Genomic DNA, 16,408 nt, shown 5'->3' on the forward strand with positions numbered 1-16,408 from the left:
CAAGATATTAATTAAGTATGTTTTATTTTATTAAACCTCTCATGGTGTTCTGGTTTTGTACCAGATTCTTTAAGCTGGTCTTGTTGATCTAATGTTTCATGGTGGTTTGTATCAGGATCCAGACAACTGTAAATAAAACATTAAGAGCTATTAGAAAGATTCAGCAGTGCAAATGTGAGACTAAAAGTTTATAGCCACTTGATGCTAATTTATCTGATAGTTTTAATGCAAGATAGACATTAATAGCTCAAAGAATTTGCTTTATTTTGTTCAGATAAGATTACTTAAAGATGCCTTCAAACACAACAGCTCATGACTGTTCAATAAGCAGGGAGTAAGTTGCTCCATCTTTCAAGTAACTTTGAACAGCACTAAAAATTATTTTTTTTCAGTGGCTTTCAAGTGTCTGTTACCTGGCTGGTGATAAAAAAATAAATTTGTTTCTGAAACTCAGTTCATCAGCATCCTGCCTCCAGCTTAAGTTACAGAAGATACACAGCATGGAACTTATTTGCAAATCAGCCTGTCTCATTCTGCACAAGTGTTTTGCACTATGTATGGAACCATATGTAGCTAAAACACTTAAAATTCCAAAATTCCTTTAACACTTAAATCCCTTTAACACTTAAAATTCCTAAATTATCCCAAAATCCTTGTACTCAACTTCAGTAACAAAGTCCACATATAGTGTGGACCAGCATTTACACACAAACAGCATAGAAGAACCTTTACATACAAACTGTAGGCTGACCACTGTTTTTAGTCAGGGCAGTGTCCAACCAGGAAGAACATTAGTCTAAGGTCTTCTCTGTAAATAGTTGTAAACTGGTCTGTCAGTCCAGGTCAGCTGGTTTTAAATTCTCAGCCACCACTGCAGCCAGCACTCACAGTGCAGAGTACAGCACTGCAGAGTCAGATATTCCTCCATACAGTAGCATAATGCCAAGTTGATGAGAGAAGAAAAATGGCTGTTGAAAGACCTAGCAAAATTAAAGTTTTATGACATGCCTTGTGCTGCCTTATACAAACATAACTTCATCCCTGTTGGGAACCTGCTTAACTACAGCCGTGTTGAAGCAGATGAACCTTGTGAAGTCCCCATCTCTAAACAGAAGATGTACAATGTGCATTAAAATGATACCAACCTATGAGTTTTACTCATCTGCCTGCTGTACTGTTCCTTTCTCAGAGACGTAGATACCATCCAAGAATTTCCTGATATCCTTGTTCTTGACTGTGGTGGCTTGCTGGATCAAGGCAGCTGCAGACAAAGCAAGACCATTAGTAAAAAGCAAGAGGTCTGAGCTAACTTGTAGCCTTTGTTTACACTCCAGTATTTCAACAAAGGGAACTGTCATCTAGAGACAGAAATTACCAACTTGAAATCCTGTCAGGTCTAATGAAAACAGAATGCATGTCACTGAGCTGGTCTTGGCAACTTGGGGCCCTGACAGTTCATTACTGCACACTTGTACAACAGAAAACCTGAAAAGTTTGGTATCAAAAAGACCATAAATATTGGCTTTACAGAAAAAGGTTCCCTGGACCTGTAAAAACATCTTTAAGTGTAGAAGCAGCATAAGGAATGATGAAAAACAGTTATGGTGACTAAAGCAAAAAAAAAATCCTAGGCTGTTGTTTACCTCAGGGTTTGAGGAGAAAGAGTTTGCTAAGCTGACATCTTCATATAAAAGTGGCCATATAACCTTCCTACACATCTCCTTTCACAAACCTGAATTGGAGACCAACTCAATGTCATTGCCCTCAAGGATCAGCTCATCTTTCTGGGCTTGAGACACTGCACAGGTAACACCTGTAGAAAGGAAAACACATCATCTACACTGTCGAAGATGTTAAGTGTGGTAAAGAAACAGTACTAATATCCCAGTTTACAGATCCAGAAAGCTACATTCAAGCCAATAATTAGCTTCTATAACTTTGTTAAGAGAATCCCTGAAATCCATTCCAGGGTTGTCCTCCCTCACAGTTTCAAAACTCAAAGATTAGTGCAAGTTATGCTCTGGATTGAAAGCAACTAAGTGATATTCCTGCTTACTCATTACTACACAACAACACTGTGTACAAGCCAGAGACTTTGCCAGCACAGCTCTGTCAGCCAGGTGGTGCCACTTCCCACAGGTTTGTGCTCAATAACACAAAACTGGAGTCACCATAATCAAAAGCCATTGAAAATCACCCGCCCCCTGTCATGTCAAGCACTGTGTTTATTTACTAGCAATGCTGAGAATACTCACAAGGAGTAAACATTATGGCATCTGAGAGTCTAACAGGAAACTTGCATTTGCAAGCAGATAACAAAAGTTTTTATAATTTGATCTACTTAATCAAAGCCATCCCTTTACTATCTTTAAAGAAAAGGCTGACAAAAAAACCCGAAATACAGTAATTAAACCCTGCCTTAACATCCCACTGTAAATCAAAATCAAAGCCCCTGTAACTCTGCACTGTATCTAACAGGGTTTTGGGAAAAATCTGATGCATTCCTCTAAAGCCACCCCAAAACATCATCAGTCACATTAAATAACCTTACCCATACCCTCACTAGAAATGCAATTAGAAAAAAAATGGATATGGAAAGTCTTTTCTACAGTCTGAAGGTAAGTCTGGTTATGAAATGTTTTGTCTCCTCCCTTCAGAATTTTAACAAGCTCCATCAAGTGCCTACTCTTCTGTTAGACATTTTGCTGAAACTACAAGTATGCAAGATGTAAAACCAGCAGGTAAGATGGTCATTTTGAAATTTATCATGCCTGCTCCTAGATAATCAGGAAATTCAAACTACACCACCTCAAACACCAAAAATATGATATGGAATTAATTTATGTACAATGTTTAAAACAGAAACACAAATCTAAAATTAAGCGCTGCAGTTTACCAACTATAAACAGTGCCAAGATCTCACAATGACAAAAGGACATCTTGGACTCCCTGTATTGCCATAACTAAAGTAGTTATTAGCTAGCTCTCAATATTAAAAATAAATTACAAAATCCTTATTAATAATAAAGCTGAATAGCGGCAACAGTATCATAAGAAGATTGCATGAACTCAGACAAGCAAATGCTGCTCCAACAATTATTCAGCATCTCCCGCTCTCTGTGGCAGTGCCCAAAGAAACCAGCTTGAAAAGCCCAGTTAGAATGGCACAGTTCATCTCCAGAAATGCTCACCTGGCCTCATCCGCACTCTGCGGATGTACTTCTCTCCCAAGAAGTTTCGGATCTCCACAAGTGAGCCGTTATCCTGTATGACCACATTGATCGGGAAGTGAGCATACACCGACCTCATCTTGTAACGAAAGCCCTGTGATACAGGACATAATCAGATATTAAAAACAGAACACATCCAAAAGGTAGAACATGTGCATTAAGTTTACTGGAGAAATCTACCCAGGATGTATCAAAAATAGTTTCTTAAAGAGGGTAGGACACTGAGCCCAAGAGACATCCGTGCTTTTTTCCACCTGCAAAACTTGCTTGACATCAAGTGCAAGAAAACAGTAAAAGGAAGAGAAGCTACATCTCGGATGCTTAGAAACACTTCCCCAAAACTAAAAGGCTATCACTGCAGGTAACAAAAATATCAGCACTTATCCTGCTTCAAAGTAAAACTTACCAGAGTGACCCCCTTGATCATGTTCTGTACATGGCTGCAGATAGTGCGGACTGTTGCCAGCTCCTTTCTGTTACCCCACCACTTGTCAACTCGCAGCTGGGTTAAAAAAACACATTAACAAAGCTTTCAGCTACACTTCAAAACTAACAATGAAATATTTTTGTGACAAACTAGGAGCAAAACATTCACATAAACTACTTAAAAGCACAGAACTACTCTGTTTCTCTGACAGACTATTAAAGGTCCACCTGGCCTTTAAAGTCCCAACCCCCATATATGTCAGAAACCTTTATCTTGTTCATGTCTTGCTACTAACAAATCCTCAAAAGAGCTAGGATAGATAAATCCAAAATCTTAAGCTGAAGGTTGTATTATCAAACACTAAACATGTTGTTCCAAAGTCAGTCTCCTATGTATCAGCAACTTAAATGAAACACTGTGTGTGGGTCCACTGTTTTAATGAAACATTTGATACTTGTGAACAAGTAGCTGCAATCAGCCACTTTTGGATTTTTTCTTTATACTTTACAAGACTATATGAAATATTGTTCATTTATTTAGAGAACACCTGCTCTTCTGATGTTCTTGCTGTTTCTGGAAATCAAACGAACTGATTTAGTTTTACCCAGCTAAAACGAGCCAGTCTGTAAAACAACATCCATCCATCAATCCCTTTCCCTGTACCTGACTTTAACTACAAAGGAATGCAACCAACACATTCAGGCCAATATAACAGAACCGCAACGCTCCCACAGTGCCCGAGTAGGTCCCGCGCTCCATCAGACCAACCTCTTTCAGAAAACGCAGAAATGAGCAAAACCAAACAACGTACCTGTAACTGTACATTTTCAGTCACTGTTCTACGCAACCATTAAGTTTTTAAACCAGCTGTTAAGCTCCTCTCCGTCTCCGGGCCGCGCAGAACTCACCTTCTTGTGCTTCTTCCCCAAGAGGGACAGTTCCACGTTGATGTGGTTAAAATCCCTCCGCAGGGTTCCTCGGGGGCCCTTCACTATGACCGTCCGGCCCTTCAGCGAAACTCCCACTGCGAACAGAAGGTGGACACGCGTTATGGGCCGTGGGACGGCAGCGCCGGGCGCCCCCCGAACGCAGTGGACACTGACCTTGCTCGGGGATGTCCACGGTCTGGTTGCTGAGGATGGTCTTCATCCTGCGGGAGAGAACGACACAGGCTGGAGGCTCCCGCGACCCTCTCCCGGCGGAGACCCCGCCCGGACGGACGCGGCGCCCTCAGCGCCCAGCGGGGCCCGGCCGGGCCGGCGCCGCCCGGGGCTCCTCCCGCGGGGTGCGGGACGGGACATGCCGCGCTGGCGGGGCCCAGCGGGGCCCCGAGGGGCTGCCGGCGGGCGGGCGGGGCGGCGCGGAGCCGCGCGCCGCGGATGGTCCCGGATGATCCCGGATTATCCCGGGCGGCCTCACCTGGCAGCGCGCGGCGCGGAAAGAGAGTGCGCGTGACGTCATCGCACTCTTGTAGCCGCTTCCGCGCCCGTGACGTCATCGCGCCGAGGCCGAGCCGTCCGAGAGGCAGGAGCAGCCGAGACGGCCGAGCGCCGAGCGCATCGCTCGCGCCGGTGCCGCCATGTCGCTGCTGCTACCGCGGGGCCGCTGCGGGGCCACCGCCGCTGCCCGGGGGTTGCTGCTGCCGCGGGGCCGGGCCCGGGTGAGTCCCGCCGCGTGACCTGGGGGCCAGGCGGGCGGGGGGTGATGTAGCGTGGCGCGGCACGGCGAGAGGAGATCGCACGGGGAGGGGACGGGGCTCGCCCCGGTGCCGGTGCCGAGAGGGTCCGTGGTGGCGGCGGCGACACGGGGCGGCCGCGGGCAGAGCCCGGGAAGGGCCATCCCAGCCCCGCACGGGCACACGCACTCCCAGCACACCGAGCCCCGGCCCCGCTCCCGCGGGACAGCACCCGGAAGCACTGGGAGCCATCGCCGCGTCCTGCAGTCCCGAAGTGTCAGAGGAACCCGCACAGCGGTGTTTCACGGAATCACAGAATCAGTGAGGTTGGAAAAGATCTCTGAGATCGTCGAGTCCAACCTATGACCGAACATCATCACGTCAAGCCATGTCCAGTCTTGGCTTAAACACCTCGGGGGACGGTTGAATCCACCACCTCCCTAGGCAGCCCATTCCAATGTCTAATCATCCTTTCTAAGAAGAAATTCTTGATGTCCAACCTAAAGCTCCCCTGGCGCAGCTTGAGGGCATTTCTCTCGTCCTGTCACTTGTTACCTGGCAGAAGAGAAGGACCCCCACCTGGCTACAGCCTCCTTTCAGGCAGTTGCAGAGAGCGATCAGGTCTCCCCTGAGCCTCCTTTTTTCCAGGCTAAACAGCCCGAGCTCCCTCATCCTCTCCTTATAGGACTTGAGCTCCAGACCCTTCACCAGCTCTGTTGCCCTTCTCGGGACACACTCCAGCACCTCAATATCTTTCTTGCAGTGAGGGGCCCAGAGCTCAACACAGGATTTGAGGTGCTGCCTCACCAGCGCTGAGTACGAGGGGAATTTATGTTATACTGTGTAACTTAGCAGGGTATTATGGTAGATAAGTCTGTTTCATGTGGCTTAAAATAAAAAGAAGTTAACTTAAAGGCCATTGGAAAAATGCTTATGCAAAGTGTACATTAACTAGCAAAAGGACAAGTTGTTGTTTAGTATATGCTGCTAGTACATTTGCTACTAAATAAATTACAGTTTTGCTGCTTTTAGATATCTGGGAGCCAGGTGTGTAACCAGTACGGAACATCGAGTTCTTTGCCAGGGGACAAAAAAGAATTTCTGCAAAATGGGCCAGACTTGCAGGACTTTGTCTCTGGGGATCTGTCAGACAAGAGCACGTGGGCTGAGTATAAAGGCAATTTGAAGCGTGAGAAAGGAGAAAGGTAATTGTGATTTTAAACAACTGTAGTTGCTTCTGGGCACTATCTTGCACATATAGTAATAACTACAAAATGTATACTCTGTATTTTTATTAAATTCTGCACTACTGGCTTGCAAATTTAATGATTTTTCAGTAAGAAACAAAGCCACACATAACAAAACATGGAGACATGGTGTTTTCTCACGTGAGTGCCTGTGCCATGGCCTGTATTGAATTACAAATATCAGTAGGTGAATGTACCCAGCTTTGCTGTTGAAAAAATATTATTGGTAGAGTAAAACAAAAAATTAAGACTAAATTATAAAATGCTTAACCCCCCATATTTCCGGTTATAAATTTGGTCAGAAGCAATAGCTGTATAACAGCTGCTGCCGTTCATTATTGCAGTCTGCAGTATGGCACTGTTAAACCCCACTGGAACAGTGAATGGTTTTAAACCTTTCAGTGACAGCAAACTCCTGCACCTGAGTGTTGGCATGATGTTATATAAACAAGGAAGAGAGAAGTCTGATCTGACCATCAGTGATGTTAACAGTTTCTGAGTTGCATCAGCTTTCAAGGAACCTTTCCTTGTTGGGATCCATAACAAATTAAAATGAATCTATAAAATTAATGACATTTGCTATGTAAGTAGTTTATTAATCTTTATGTTTTCTTGGTGTTACTCAGGCTGCGGCTTCCTCCATGGCTGAAAACAAAGATTCCCATGGGAAAGAACTACAATAAACTAAAGAATACCTTGAGAAGCTTAAATCTTCATACGGTAAATCTGGCACTAACCAAGTTTTCCTGTAGAAATAAGGCATTTTTTACATTTTTTTTCTGTGCAGAACAGGTAAAAATCATGTCTTGCATGATCTTCAGGGCTGAAACCAAGCCAAATGCTGATCCTTTTTATCAGAAGTGAATTTTACCCCTAAAGAATGAAGATAAATCCAACAGAGTATTGAATGTTTTGCCTGCTATGATTTTAAGTACTAGGCTTTACTATTTGCATTACCAGAGATCAGAAGATGCTATATGCAACTGTTTTTAATGGGAACGCATACAATTTCAGAGTTACATACATGTTTTCCATGAAAAGAACTGTACAAATGTGTATATTTTGTTAATTGTACCTTCCAGATGGTAAAAAGTGGTGTGGAGCTTTTTTCTCTTTTTTTTTTTTTTCAGGCTAAGATCATCCTTTGATGAGTCATAGACTTTGTGAACATTTTAACATTTTTTAAATTTAAAATGTTAAAGACAGTCTGTGCTAATTAATAAGGCAGTTACATGGTTGAGGAGCTTCTTTTTGCTAATGGAGTTGCAGTTGTGAAGAAGCAACTCCAGAAGTTCCAGAGCATGGAACTGTTAACCTTATTTATCACAGAAGGAATTATGTTTTGTTTGTAGGTTACTATTGAAATTGATCAGTAATAAAATAATTATTTTCAATAATAATATGAAAAATGCAGGTTCAGTACAGCCTTTCACCCTCAGGTATGTGAAGAAGCACGTTGTCCCAACATTGGAGAATGCTGGGGAGGTGGTGAATATGCCACAGCCACGGCTACTATTATGGTAAGTCATTAACCATTTCTTAAGTGTTCTATTAATGTCTGAGCTGTTTGTAGTGCATTGCTGGATCTCTAATGTAGTGGAGTGGTTTTATTACAATAAATTTAGAGTAAAGCACTGTCCCAGTTTTATTTGTTTATTGTTGGGATTTATCTGATGTAGCCTAGGCAGCTGTTTCCCAGCTGAGCAATAGTGACATGCACCATGTAAATGAATGTGTGTCTTGTTCCAGCTGATGGGTGATACATGCACTAGAGGCTGCAGATTTTGCTCAGTAAAGACAGCAAAAAATCCACCTCCTCTGGATCCCCAGGAGCCTTACAATACAGCCAAGGCTATCGCTGAGTGGGGCTTGGATTACGTTGTGCTGACGTCTGTGGACAGAGATGGTGCGTAGGTCGCTCTCCTGGCTTTCCCTCTGAGCTCTCAGATGTGTTACGTGGGGTAAACACAGGCCCCTGTAAACATTTATCAATACAGCTGTCAAGGAGGGCTGTTCTAAAGGAGTCCACAGTGATGAAACTTTGGGAAGTTCCTACATATTCTTAGTATTTCTCCATATCTGGTAAAACACAACAGAAGTTACACTGTTATTTAAATCGCAAGAATAATAGAATATTAAATATTTATATTTTTTTGTGAAATGCATACATAAACACCGTATTCTGTTACTCCATTAGCAAAAAAAAAACCCCCAACCACAAGCATTCATATACAATGCCATTACAGAACTTCTTCCAAACACTAAACCTGGAATATATTATATGTAATAAAAGGGGGCGGAGTTTAGGTTGGACATTAGGAGGAATTTTTTCACAGAAAGGATGATTAAACATTGGAATGGATTGCCCAGGGAGGTGGTGGAATGACTGTCCCTGGAGGTGTTTAAAGAAAGACTGGATGTGACACTTAGTGCCATGGTCTAGTTGACATCTTGATTGGTCATAGGTTGGACTTAATGATCTCAGAGGTTTTTTTCAACCTAATTAATTCTGTAATTCTGTGAAAACTGGAAGTTGCCTTTTTTTAAGGTTGTAGTAGCTCCTTTGAGGTGATATCATATAGGAGGGGAAAACCCCTGGAAAAACTGTTCAGTATGGTGGGAAGTCCACTAGCTTCAAAGCGGCCTACAGAGCAGTAATATATATATATCGATTTTTGTACAACTGTTTCTCAGACAAAAACTGTATATCGATAAAGCCATTCTGTGCTCAGGCTGACAGTGGACCTAGAGATAGGTAAAGGTGAATCACAGTCACAGTTAGACTTTGTGCAGAGCAAGGCTTGGTAGGATATCCTTTGTAAACCCTTGGCATAAGTGGTAAGATAAGACTGGGGTTTGACTGGCTTATTATTTCTCATTTAAACTTGAATCTGTTATGGGTGTTGAGTCTTTGCTAATAAGTAAATACATTTCTTGAACTGAAAGGTTAACTGAATAATTGACATGCTTGTAGATATGCCTGACGGTGGAGCGGAACACTTTGCAAAGACAGTCTCGCATCTGAAAGAAAGGTATGTCATTAGTGTATTGCTATGATTCTTATAACCTTAGAATGTGGTACTGCATGTTGGTCAAAGCTACCTTTAGCTGGAGTATTCCAGGTGCCTTGCAGATACTAAAGTCTGCCTTTAGCCTATCTGTGCCGCTTTCTTTTTCTTTTCATCTGTCTCATAGAATGGCCCCAAACTGTTTTGAATTTGGATGCATTTCCAATTCATCCCAGGCTTATATAAAGCTAAGCACTGGATTCCTTCTTTGAACGGGCAGCTGGTTTACCAGGAAATGAGTACATTCTTTTGAGGTACGGTCATTCCTGAAGCTTGGGGCTCAAACACAGTGGATTTAGGTAACTGTCACCACGACCAAAGGAGTCTGGTTTCTCATTCAGCAGTGATCAGATTGCTTTTCATTTCCCCACAATGGCCATTTCCAAGTCTGTGAATGTACCTTCCGGCTTTCCCTGGCTGTGTCACCTTCACCCTGCATTGGTGCCCTATACACTATTTGACAGCATACTTGTCTACGTGCAGAATTCATTTGTATAACCCCATTTAAGTGTTTATTCAGTGTATCTTGGGGCTCCAAAGGTTCCTTCAGTTTTTCCCACCAGTCTTTCTGAGCTGAAATCAGGTTCTTGGACACCAAGATTGGATTCCAGGGCAATAACTTAGAGTCTTCATATACTAGTAGGCAGGATCATAGCTCCTCTGTATTTTGGAGCTATGATCTCAAACTCATGTTAAGTTACATGACTGCAAAAAAGACACATGAAAAATCTTGCATAAATAGTACATGTGATTAAAATTGTTTTAGAGGCTGTTGGAAATGCTCTTATATTTATTATTTATCTTTTGTTGTATTCCAGCTCACATCAGTAAAATCAGGAATTGAACACAGTTCCTGTTTGTTATATAAGTATTTGCAGAAATCTGTCCTTTTAGAATTGTATCCTGAATTAACTTTGCTTTGCTATCAGAGCATCATTTATTAATTTATATGTGGTTTTTTGTTCTCTTGAGATTTTTAGCAACACAAAATCCCACCGATGTGTTCCTTTTTGTCTGTCCTTTTCAGGAATTCCAAAATCCTAGTGGAATGCCTAACTCCCGATTTCCGAGGAGACCTTAAAGCTGTGGAGAAAGTAGCGTTGTCGGGGCTGGATGTGTATGCTCACAACGTGGAGACGGTCCCAGAACTGCAGAGGTAAGCACTAGCACTGTGTATGGCAAGGGGGTTGTAAAACAACTCTTCTGAGCTGCCCTGAAACCCCCCGTGCTGTGGGAGGCGGCGGGAGCGGGCGGGGCCGGGATGCGGAGCCGGGATGCGGAGCGGCCCCGCTCCCGGCCTGCCCCGCGCGGGGCCCCGCCGTGCCCGCCGCCCGCCGGCAGGGGGCGCCCGCGCCACGGCACCGAGGCGGCGTCACCTTCCCGGGCACATCCCGGCATCCCAGGGCGGGTGTGGGACCTGAGCCGGGCACATCCCGGCATCCCAGGGCGGGTGTGGGACCTGAGCCGGGCACATCCCGGCATCCCAGGGCGGGTGTGGGACCTGAGCCGGGCACATCCCGGCATCCCAGGGCGGGTGTGGGACCTGAGCCGGGCACATCCCGGCATCCCAGGGCGGGTGTGGGACCTGAGCCGGGCACATCCCGGCATCCCAGGGCGGGTGTGGGACCTGAGCCGGGCACATCCCAGCATCCCAGGGCGGGTGTGGGACCTGAGCCGGGCACATCCTAGCATCCCATCGCGGGTGTGGGACCTGAACAGGGAACATCCCATCCCCCCATCCCAGCTGTGGAACCTGAGCCGGGCACATTCCGTTGCTTCTGGTGCTTCGGGACCTTTCAGTTGGTGTCAAACCACTCAGCTAAAACCTCTACGCTGCCACTTTATAGAAATGGGCAGAACGAGCCTTTCCTGGCATCTTTAACTTCTGTGCACCCTTTCATGGTTTTTTCCCCCTTGTGCTGGAAATGTGCAAAGGAAGGTCCGCGATCCCCGAGCCAACTTTGAGCAGTCCGTACGTGTGCTGAAGCACGCCAAGGAGGTCCAGCCCGGCATCATTTCTAAAACCTCCATTATGCTGGGGCTGGGCGAGACAGATGAACAAGTGTATTCCACAATGAAATGTAAGTTGGTGTTGAAATAGATGCCAGAATTCACAGATATGAATTTTATTGTGTTGGAAAACAGTTGTAAGCGTATTTACCTCCACATGCAAATCAGTTTGCCTAGTGCAGGAAATATTTTCTAAGTTCCATTGAAAAAGAAAAGTTTGGTTAAAAAAGACTGAATTTCTGAAATATTTTGCTTTCATATGGCTTCCAGAGTCAATTTGACGCATAAATCCAGCTTGTGTTGACTTCAGTGGAAATTAGAACTATTTTTGTGTAACTGTATTAACGTTCTTATCTTGCAATACTTAAATAATGAGCTTGCAACATTATTGCCTTATTGTGCTTTGCTTTTTAGAAACAGCAGACCTGATTAAATTATTCCAGTTTATTTAGGTGCAAAAATGTTACCATCCCTGGGGCTGTAGCGTATTCTTATGTTTCATGTAAATGTATTTTTAAGGGGACAGAAAACCATTCATGGTGGTAACTGAAAGTAATGCACTGGGAAGAAGTAGTTCATAAATGCTATGGCATTTCTCCCATATCCTGAAAGAATGTCTACCTGGTACTTTTATTTTGTGTACAGAACACATTTAGAATGCAGCTATATAGTCTAGTTTTGTTGCAGTTGGACCAAAAAATTACACTTCATGGTTTTCCCATTCTTACTGCCTTGCATTTCCGAGCCACAGGGATATGAAATTTCAGATTTGGTGCTGTTTACCTTCAAGCCAAGTTCATGGATGTAAATGGAAGCAAACTGTTACCAGCCACATTCAGTTGGTTACTGTAGTTTTGTTCCCCTTCCGTCCTCTGGCTGTGAGTTAAAGAGCATGTAAATGTGCTGGTTTTGTACCTGTTTCTTTACAGACCCATATCAATGTAAACAGATTCCAGGTTAACAGTGAGTGCAGTGCTGTAATTAAGACATTGTCTTTTCTTCCTATTCAACGTGGGGCAACCAACCCACATAGCCAAAAAATACATGGAGGTATTCATGCAAATTCTGATTCCTCAGCCGTCCCTTTGTTCAGAACACCCCTCTAGCTGCAGTAAACAGTTCTTCAGGCCAGCTGACTATCAAGTGTCCAGGTGTTTCCCCTGTAAATAGACTACCTGAACTCATTTGCTGTTTATTGATTCTGGTATATAAACTTTGTAAAGACAAAGTTTATAAGATTCTACAGGTGTCAAAAAATACATCCTAAGTGTGTAAAACTGGCCATTTCCCCTGATTTATGGCACTTCAGAACTCTCCACATCTTTTCGGCATCTAGTCTGTTGAAACAGTGAAGTGCCAAGTGCATGTGCACCCATCCGTCTTTTATCAAATGAAGGCTCTGACATAAAGACACAGTGAAAAGCAGCAAGATAAAGACAAGAACATGTCATCTCTGCAGTGAGACACGACTGCAGTGAGTGCAGCAACAGGGTATTCTCTCTAGCTCAGGCCCTGCAGCAGTGTGGAGCTCAGTGAGGTGTGTGGCTACTGTGCATGGAGGCTGCAAGTTCCCTTTGCTCTGAGCAGAATGTAGCCCCCACAGGGTGCTGGGGAGTGAGCCTTGTTCAGACTTGGAAAGAGGGCGTTTTTTAATGGCTGACAATGCCTTGTGATCCTTCTGCCACTAACAATTTTGGTTTTACAGTATTACGGGAAGCAGATGTAGATTGCTTGACCCTAGGACAGTACATGCAACCAACGAAACGTCACCTGAAGGTAAAAGTGCCTTTAATTTACAGGTAGAATTATAGTCTGTACCTTGCACAGTCGTCCTTACCCTAACTGCAGATGTCAGGAAAAATTTCCTTCCTTATTTGGCCTGATAGTGTTCATCTGTTACGGACTCTTCACTAGAAATTACCTCAGGCATCTAACTCCTTCCATCTTCTGCAGACTTCCCAGTACTAGTTTCTGCTGTTAGCCAGGGAGACAGCTGGAGCTGAGGCATGATTCTGGAAAACAAGGGCTTCAGTGTATGCCTCAAGCATAATGGCTCAAGCCAGTGCCCCTTCACTGTCTCATAGGCTCTCCCTTAATGGTGCCACTTCAACTGGGGAAATTACCTTTTTCTGCTTCTGTGGTCTGTCCAGAGTGTCACGCTCCGTTTTGTTCCTGTGTTTCACTAAAATAACTGTTAGTGAAGAGATCTCTAGGACTATCATGATTTTTTCTAACTTAGACAAAAGAAAAGGCTTGCTCCAAAGGACCATTCAAAAACAGAGTGAAAAAAATTCTAAACATTTCAGTTAAATATGAAAAGCAAATAAAATGCCTTATTTTGGTAGAAAGCAGAGAGAAAATACCATTGGTGACTTGACTGCTCAAAGTTTTGGAGTGAAAAATTTTGAATTTGCGATATAACTGTGTTTCATTTCAGTGTATGCTATAGCCATTTCCTTTGCATTAACACCTGATTAAAATTAATTCTTTTCACTCAGGTTGAAGAGTACATAACTCCTGAAAAGTTTAAGTACTGGGAAAAAGTAGGAAATGATCTTGGATTCCATTACACTGCTAGTGGGCCTTTAGTGCGTTCCTCCTATAAAGCAGGTAAATTGCTGAAAGGCATTAGATTCTTAGCCTTAGCTCAAGGACACTCCATATTTGTACAATTGCTGTGCTGCTTAAGCTAATTTTTTTTGCCAGACGTATTTTGTACTATACTTAATGTGTGAGGCAGGATAAAAGGTACCCAATTTGCAAGTTTTCCTTTACATTGTGCCTTTTGGATGCTTCCAGGTTTATTGGGACTCTTTGTTATTTGTGATGCAGTTTTGTGCTTTAGGCAGAATTTATCTACAGTGCCTTAGAAATAATTGGACACTCTTATGGTAGTGCTTTTTCTGACACAGCACTGGGTATTAAGTGGCAGCTGATATTAATGAAACTGTTGTGTAGGTACAGCATCCTGCTTTTTCCAAAGGAGAAGGCAGAGAAGACTCATCTGGGGCACTGTGCTTCTCAGTCTATTTTAATGCCGGCTCAAATGAGACTTATAGCAGGTTTCCCTATAACTTGCTGATACTTTATTAAATAAAATTAGTTTTTAATTAAACCAATTCCCTTGCCTGTTGGAAAGCACAAAGCAGCAGAGCTATTTCATGAAATTGGACATAAGGAAAATCAGGATTTCAGGAGTGGCAGGGTTATGGGTTATGGTTTGGGGGTTTTTTTTTAGATTCCTGCTATATGTATTAAAAGTGCTGTTGCATAGAATGGAATTACTATAAAATACTGGTAAGAACATTCCTGCTGTAGAACAGAACACTCATGTTAAGTAAGAATGTGTCTTGTTCTGCCTTATTTTATTGAAATACCAACAAATAATTTTGGTGCTTTTTTTCCTTTTACTTAGGTGAATTCTTTTTGAAGAACTTAGTAGAAAAAAGAAAGACAAAAGCCATCTGAAAATGAGAGTGAACCTATTTAAAGCAGCCAGTTTTAAGGATCCTTTTTTCAGCATATAATTACACTCAGTTCCAGAAATGCAGAAGACCAGATGGTGAATATATGAACAAACTCACTATCTTTCCAGAACACTTTTCTCTCAACAAAACATGTTATTTCTCCTGGCAAGGCTACAACTACAGAGTACTTCTAGTGTTCAGCAAAAAGACAGAACATGATAGAAGTGATTTTAAAAGAGTGATGGAACTGAGGTGGAAGAAATAAATGTAAGCTGGAAAAAAAGATTGGGCAGATTTATCCGTCTGATACTGCCATCAGCATTGCTGCAGTTAATACCTGTGAGGGTGCTGATAGAAACTTGAAAGGTACTGATACTTTGGTGTATCTTACCATTATGTAACACAAGCTTTCAGGGGCTCTGGGAACTATAGGAGTCCTAAAGAAAGATTTTGTACATGACAATGGACCAGAATAGGGCTATCTTGAACTACACCAGAGAAGGTATGGTAATACTACTTCAGGAGGTGGTATTTCTTACCTGTATCTCAAGAAAATGAGCTGTACCATTCTGATAGCTGAAGCTTTTCTGATGCTTGCATGTCTTGAAGTGTGAGAGCCATGGTAAATACAAGATACCAAGCTGAAGAAAACAAGTCCTTTGTGGCAAGACAATTGTAGATATCATATTATTTAAACCATTTGGAAAATCAGAGTTGGTGTAAGAGCATAAGTAGAGCCACCCCTGTTTGGATTATATGACTGTAACAAACTTCAGTGAGTTGCACAGATGCTTGTTCAGTATTGGGTATGCAGACCTGCTGCTATTCTGTACTGTGCTTCTTTTCTGTGGCTATTGTCTTGTCATTAAAGGAAAGTTGAAAACCTAGTGTTTGTGTTTGGTGGGTCTGGTTACCTGCCCCTTGAGGCTTGGTCTGGCTGGTAAATCTGAATGCAGAGAAGTGAACCACATCATGGGTGACATGTGGAATCCACTACATATCACACTAACCTCAAGCAGAAATAAAACCGTGGCTTATGGTATACTTGCAGCTCTAAATGCTTCTCATTACAGCAATAATACTGATTATTGTCTCTAAGAATTCTCAGTGATGCACATTAGATACCATTTTTGAACTGGCTTCACCTGTGTCTTCATGAAGTTACTTGGGAAACATTCCAGGAATTTGCTATCTGGTCCCAAACCTTCATCATGCAGGTAATTCTATGGCTGGCTCTAATACTTTTCTAAACTACTGTAGTCTGTATGAAGGAGAGTGGACCCT

General features: G+C 43.0%; 2 protein-coding genes across 2 annotated transcripts; one reads left to right on the forward strand and one right to left on the reverse strand.

Moving 5' to 3' along the window:
* Positions 1-10: 10 nt before the first annotated feature.
* RPL9 (ribosomal protein L9) lies at positions 11-5,150 on the reverse strand. Its single transcript, XM_032685467.1, has 8 exons — positions 5,077-5,150; positions 4,761-4,807; positions 4,566-4,681; positions 3,637-3,732; positions 3,192-3,324; positions 1,733-1,813; positions 1,146-1,261; positions 11-126 (listed from the first exon to the last, which is right to left on the reverse strand). The coding sequence occupies exons 2-7, from the start codon at positions 4,804-4,806 to the stop codon at positions 1,155-1,157; spliced, it is 579 nt and encodes a 192-aa protein (XP_032541358.1). The 5' UTR covers position 4,807; positions 5,077-5,150; the 3' UTR covers positions 11-126; positions 1,146-1,154.
* A 58-nt stretch (positions 5,151-5,208) lies between these two features.
* On the forward strand, positions 5,209-16,166 carry LIAS (lipoic acid synthetase). Its single transcript, XM_032685854.1, has 11 exons — positions 5,209-5,317; positions 6,365-6,537; positions 7,206-7,299; positions 8,019-8,099; positions 8,329-8,485; positions 9,554-9,611; positions 10,675-10,803; positions 11,583-11,728; positions 13,363-13,433; positions 14,156-14,267; positions 15,073-16,166. Exons 1-11 carry the CDS (start codon positions 5,237-5,239, stop codon positions 15,123-15,125), a joined length of 1,155 nt encoding a protein of 384 aa, XP_032541745.1. The 5' UTR covers positions 5,209-5,236; the 3' UTR covers positions 15,126-16,166.
* Positions 16,167-16,408: the final 242 nt, after the last annotated feature.

This window comes from Chiroxiphia lanceolata, chromosome 4 (assembly GCF_009829145.1).
Source record: "Chiroxiphia lanceolata isolate bChiLan1 chromosome 4, bChiLan1.pri, whole genome shotgun sequence".
Lineage (NCBI taxonomy): Eukaryota > Metazoa > Chordata > Aves > Passeriformes > Pipridae > Chiroxiphia > Chiroxiphia lanceolata.

Coding starts and splice junctions, on each gene's coding strand:
- LIAS (XM_032685854.1), top strand. CDS start 5,237: ATGTCGCTGCTGCTACCGCGGGGCCGCTGCGGGGCCACCGCCGCTGCC. Junction 10,804..11,582: donor ACGGTCCCAGAACTGCAGAG/GTAAGCACTAGC, acceptor AAATGTGCAAAG/GAAGGTCCGCGATCCCCGAG. Junction 11,729..13,362: donor AGTGTATTCCACAATGAAAT/GTAAGTTGGTGT, acceptor TTGGTTTTACAG/TATTACGGGAAGCAGATGTA.
- RPL9 (XM_032685467.1), bottom strand. CDS start 4,806: ATGAAGACCATCCTCAGCAACCAGACCGTGGACATCCCCGAGCAAG. Junction 4,682..4,760: donor CGTGGACATCCCCGAGCAAG/GTCAGTGTCCAC, acceptor TTCTGTTCGCAG/TGGGAGTTTCGCTGAAGGGC. Junction 3,325..3,636: donor TGATCAAGGGGGTCACTCTG/GTAAGTTTTACT, acceptor CCTGTATCACAG/GGCTTTCGTTACAAGATGAG.